The 4,973-nt window shown below is 32.7% G+C and overlaps 1 protein-coding gene across 2 annotated transcripts; it reads right to left on the reverse strand.

Annotated features, from left to right (window-relative positions):
• Positions 1-435: 435 nt before the first annotated feature.
• Positions 436-1,748, reverse strand: LOC108734529. 2 transcript variants are annotated; one of them, XM_018466133.1, is made up of 3 exons: positions 1,426-1,748; positions 790-1,028; positions 436-731 (listed from the first exon to the last, which is right to left on the reverse strand). In XM_018466133.1, the coding sequence occupies exons 1-3, from the start codon at positions 1,492-1,494 to the stop codon at positions 722-724; spliced, it is 318 nt and encodes a 105-aa protein (XP_018321635.1). In that variant the 5' UTR covers positions 1,495-1,748; the 3' UTR covers positions 436-721. The 2 variants fall into 2 exon arrangements, with proteins under 2 accessions (XP_018321635.1, XP_018321634.1); XM_018466132.1 differs by having other exon boundaries at positions 1,357-1,748.
• Positions 1,749-4,973: the final 3,225 nt, after the last annotated feature.

Below are 4,973 nucleotides of genomic sequence, written 5' to 3' on the forward strand. Positions count from 1 at the left end.
AGCTACACCTCATCCAAGGATACAGTTAGTATATGAAAAACGATCATATGGTATCAAAATAACTGATAAGCCACTTTCGATACAACCAGTGGATCTTACCTTAGAACAGATATAGTCAGTAGTCCTCCAGCATGGTGTGATGTGATGATTTAATGATGAATCAATTCTTTTACATTAAATGACAGAAGTTCCATTATCATTTATAAATATTTCAAAGAAATTCAACACAATGGTTACATTATCGAATGCACGCAAAATTATTATCGCATTTGATTGCTTCTTCACTCCATCAATAAAAGACCACGATCACACCTTGAGAGGCAGAATAGAGGGTGAGAATTATCATATTCACAGTTCTGATCAGTTACGGTCGGCTAATTTCTCCAATGAATTAAAAAATATTCATTAAAAGAGGCTTTAATTCAATTTATTTGCCAAGATTGGGAAAATGCTTACATGGCGCCTTTTATAGGATAAAGAACAATATACATTAATCACAACGTATGCTACAAATATGAAAAACATAATGAAAAAAATAGAGAGAAGCGTAGAGCAAGATTTCAATTGTACAGCTGATGAAGAAGCGAATACAAAGATAGTTATCCACATTTGTCAGTTGAATACCGATGTTAACGTAGTAATAAGATGTTCTGATACAGATATTTTAATGGTTCTATTGGGGAATATGAATCATATTCAGAGCAACCTAAAAATTCATTTGTTACTCGGAACTGGAAATGAACAATGTTACATCAATGTCAGTCAGATATACGAAACATTAGGATCTACCTTGTGAACATCGTTTTCAGTTGTTCTCTTATTCTGCCGTTATTGTCATTTGTATTGTGATTCGCACCCAGTCTAGAAATTTCTATTCCATTTCTGGCGCTATTTTCTTCATCGTGTTCTACAGTTCTGGCATCATAGTCGTTGCTATTCCCTTCAGTTGACTCATCATGTTTTTCTCTCATTTCTGAATCATCTTGATTTATAATTTGATTACAATTCGGTTCTTCACTTATGTTAATCTATAAAAGAACTGAACCTGTGATGAATCTGTACTGAACACGATTTGTCTGATGAATTAATAAAAAGTAATGTGCTAAAATAATAAAAATAAGAGATGTTAAAACTGACGTCATTTGTTGCAAGTAATGAAGGTGTTATTTCTTCAGTAATAGTATTAANATTCAACGAAAAGGGAAAATTGCCGATAAAAACATTAACATTCGATAATAGTAGCGAAAATTCTGACGAAAAAAATCTTGTTACTAATCGTTCTGAACACGATTTGTCTGATGAATTAATAAAAAGTAATGTGCTAAAATAATAAAAATAAGAGATGTTAAAACTGACGTCATTTGTTGCAAGTAATGAAGGTGTTATTTCTTCAGTAATAGTATTAATAGCGTTAATCTGATTTACCACCATAAAAATTGACAAATAATCCCATGGTCTCCTTTTTGACAGCTGATGAAAAGACTTTTTCAACATAATCTTCTTAATAATTTTAACTGTTACTATTTTCCACGAAAATATTTCGTCAAGATGGCGGCAGCTATTTGCACGTCATCTTACCCTGCATAATGCACCACCTACAACTCTGTCGTAAAAAAGCGGCATTCGAAACATTTTCGTCTTCGATTACGTTAACAGTGAAAAATTGCGATTCAAGTCTAAAAGTGTTTCCAGTGCAAAAGTGTTAAATATAATGGCACCGAAGTGTAAAAACTGTGACATATATGAAATTTGTTTTGATTTGGTAGATTAATTCACTTTTTACAGATGTTATGAAAACTACGTTGATCAAAAAAAATAAACTCTCGATAGGAGAAATCGTCAAGTTGACGTGGCAAAGTGTGACTGGCGCGTCCGAAATAAAGGATGCAAAAATAATCGTATTTAGTGGTAAGTAGTCATTTTTCTTATATAGTGTAAACTCTATATAACGACACTTAAGGGAGTGAACATTTTTCGGCGTTATAAAGAGTGGTCGTTAAATGGAGAGAAATAAAAGATATTATTTTACTATTCTATAATAATATGCATTTACCAATATAGTACATATTTTGTACACGAACATTATTATTTATGCATTGCGTATAGCCTGTTATCTTCGTCTGATGTTTTTGCTGCTCCAATATTTTAATATTATTTTGTTACGTATCTTACTCATATCTTGAGAAACTGCTCGATCAATTTGATTATATAAAAAGCATTTTTTTAAATAGTTTCGCTGCATCAAGTGCATGTTTGATGTTTGGTGGAGGGACAGGATCGTCTTCTTCAACAACGTACACAGCTACAGTTCTTATCCATTTCGGCAACTTAGAAAGTACTGCTCAATGATTTATAATGCCGCATTATTGTCGTTAAACAGAGTGAGCGTGACGCTATACAGAGTGTAATATTGTACAGAAAACAATGTAAACCAACCAAAGTCAAGCAATTTCGACGTTTTAAGGAGTTTGTCGTTAAATCGAGTGACGTTATAAAGAATTTACACTGTATTTCTTTTTTCCTAATTTTTTCGGTATCAAAGTTTTTTACGAATTGTAAACGTACTTTAGCTGTTCGTGTCACTTTTTGAGTCATTGATTAGTTTTTAGTTTAACGATAATCCTCTGAGAGGTTTTCCTCGTCTGACCTGACACAATAGGTTTTATATCAATCAGATTTAAATTTAACAACGTTAGAAAACCATTTTACTAAATTACTAATGTGCCAGCTAAATTTATTTTAAAATTAAAGATGTTTTTGCAATGTTCATGGGAACAAACTTCATTGTTTTATATTATTATTTACAGACGATAATAATTATCTACAGAGCATACGATTGAATGACAAAGCGGAAATATGTGAACCTGACGTTCAAATATTTCGCCAAGCAGTCGTCCAAAAAAAAATGATTTAGGTATCCAGAATAAAATAAAAATTAAACAACAACGGGTGATTCACAAAAATATATCGACTACAACTGAAATGGAACCATCCATCCCCAAATTGCTAATTCTGACAAACAGAACCAAGCACTTGATTTAATTTCTGCTTCAAGTTAAACATCATACGAAGAAAATAAAAATTCAGTAAACAATACTACAGGCACAGGAAATAAATCCATGGAAGTAAGTGTTGATGAAGACACCAGTGATGAAATATATACGGAGGCATGAAGTGACAAGCACAGCATATTCTATACACTCATTGATAGAAAGAAAGTAAGTTACCAGATTGAAGCATAATTATTGTTTTTTTTTTTTTTTTTCCATTTTCAGATCGTGATATTCAATTCTTCGAAAGCATTTTAAAACGTCTGGAACAAATTGGGTAAAATGGAAAGATAATAGATTCGGATGAAATTCCTGAATCTTATCGTCACCGGGACCAAATAAGGTTGGTAAAAATTGTGTCTAAAATACTCCTTACTTATAGAAGTACTAGTAAGTAAGGAGGAGTTACCACCTAGTAGTGGTATTTTTCTTCTTGATAAAAAAATAACTCATCTGAAAGAATTTGGGGAATTTTTCGGCTCATGGCAAGCGCCAAAAAAATCATCCAAAAATAAATAAGCAATTATTCATGGCCCTTTATGAATGGACTCAGCAAACTGCAAAGGAACAAATAACAACATTTGATTATATTGCGGAGATCAATAAAATCACATATAACAAAATGAAATCAAAGGCAAAAAAAAATAATTACATTGCATCTAAAGTTTCATAATATTGACCAAATATAAAATTTTCTACATAAAAAAAATCATATAATATTTTTTTTTCCTGTTACAAAGAATGGTATAAGCTTCTACAAACAAGTTTTCGAGGACTTGAAGAAAAATAAAAATTGAAATGAGGAATCGAATAAAATCTCTCAGTGTAATATAACAGAATTACCGGCAATATATACAACACAAGGCAATGATAAAATAAAAATGGAGATAACTCGAACATTGTACTGCCAAAATCCGTCATGGCATACCTAGAAAGAAAAGCAGAATTACCAACTGGCGAGATTAATTGAAAACAGCTAGTGAGAAACATATTGACGGAAATCTATAGAGGACATGAGGCTACATTCTCCAACCGGGAAAAGATCAATCTATCCAGGCATTTATTCGGAAGTATACAACGGTTTATATGGTAAGGAAAAGTCTCAATTTTTAAACAACAAATAAAACATAATTTTTTATAAAATAAACGATCATTTAACTTTCTTTTTTAAGATTGAATTCAATCGAAGACAACAACAGAGCCAGTCTCATTCAAATCATTCAAGAGAATCATCAACAAACTTGCGGGGAGAAAAAGGGATACCTTCAAAATAAAAAATACTACGGTGGTTAAAAAAGATATTCAACGAAAAGGGAAAATTGCCGATAAAAACATTAACATTCGATAATAGTAGCGAAAATTCTGACGAAAAAAATCTTGTTACTAATCGTTCTGTTTCTAGTAATTATAATTTAAGTTCAATTATTACTAATAATCACCTAGACATGACCTATAATGTCAATTTTAGTGAAATAGGTTTAGCTAAGGAAACTATTCCACAATAGGACGGTGACCGATCCGACGAAACTTGAACCTTGACGAAACTCTTGTACAAACTAGAGTGGGTGGATCGGCATGCGAGTTTCGATGATTTAGGAAGCCGGACCATAGGTTCAACCATAATGGAGGAGTTCTTAAAGAAAACCAGATTCCCTGAAAGAGGGCAGCAACTCCTTCAGTACTCAGAGTGGCACAGATCATGAGGATCGGTATGGCACTCTGATGCACAATACTGCAATGTGGAAGGCAACAGGAAACCACCACATTATGATCCCGAGTAAAGTGTTCTACACAAGTTAAATGATGCCGTTATCTGGGGTAAAGCACTCCGGACATAAATTAGTCCCCCATTCGGATGTCCAGGCGGGTATGTCATCAATAAGTGTAATAGAGTTAGGTGAAATATTTCACGAGTCGAAGCGT

This window comes from Agrilus planipennis, unplaced genomic scaffold, assembly GCF_000699045.2.
Source record: "Agrilus planipennis isolate EAB-ADULT unplaced genomic scaffold, Apla_2.0 scaffold62, whole genome shotgun sequence".
Taxonomy (NCBI): domain Eukaryota; kingdom Metazoa; phylum Arthropoda; class Insecta; order Coleoptera; family Buprestidae; genus Agrilus; species Agrilus planipennis.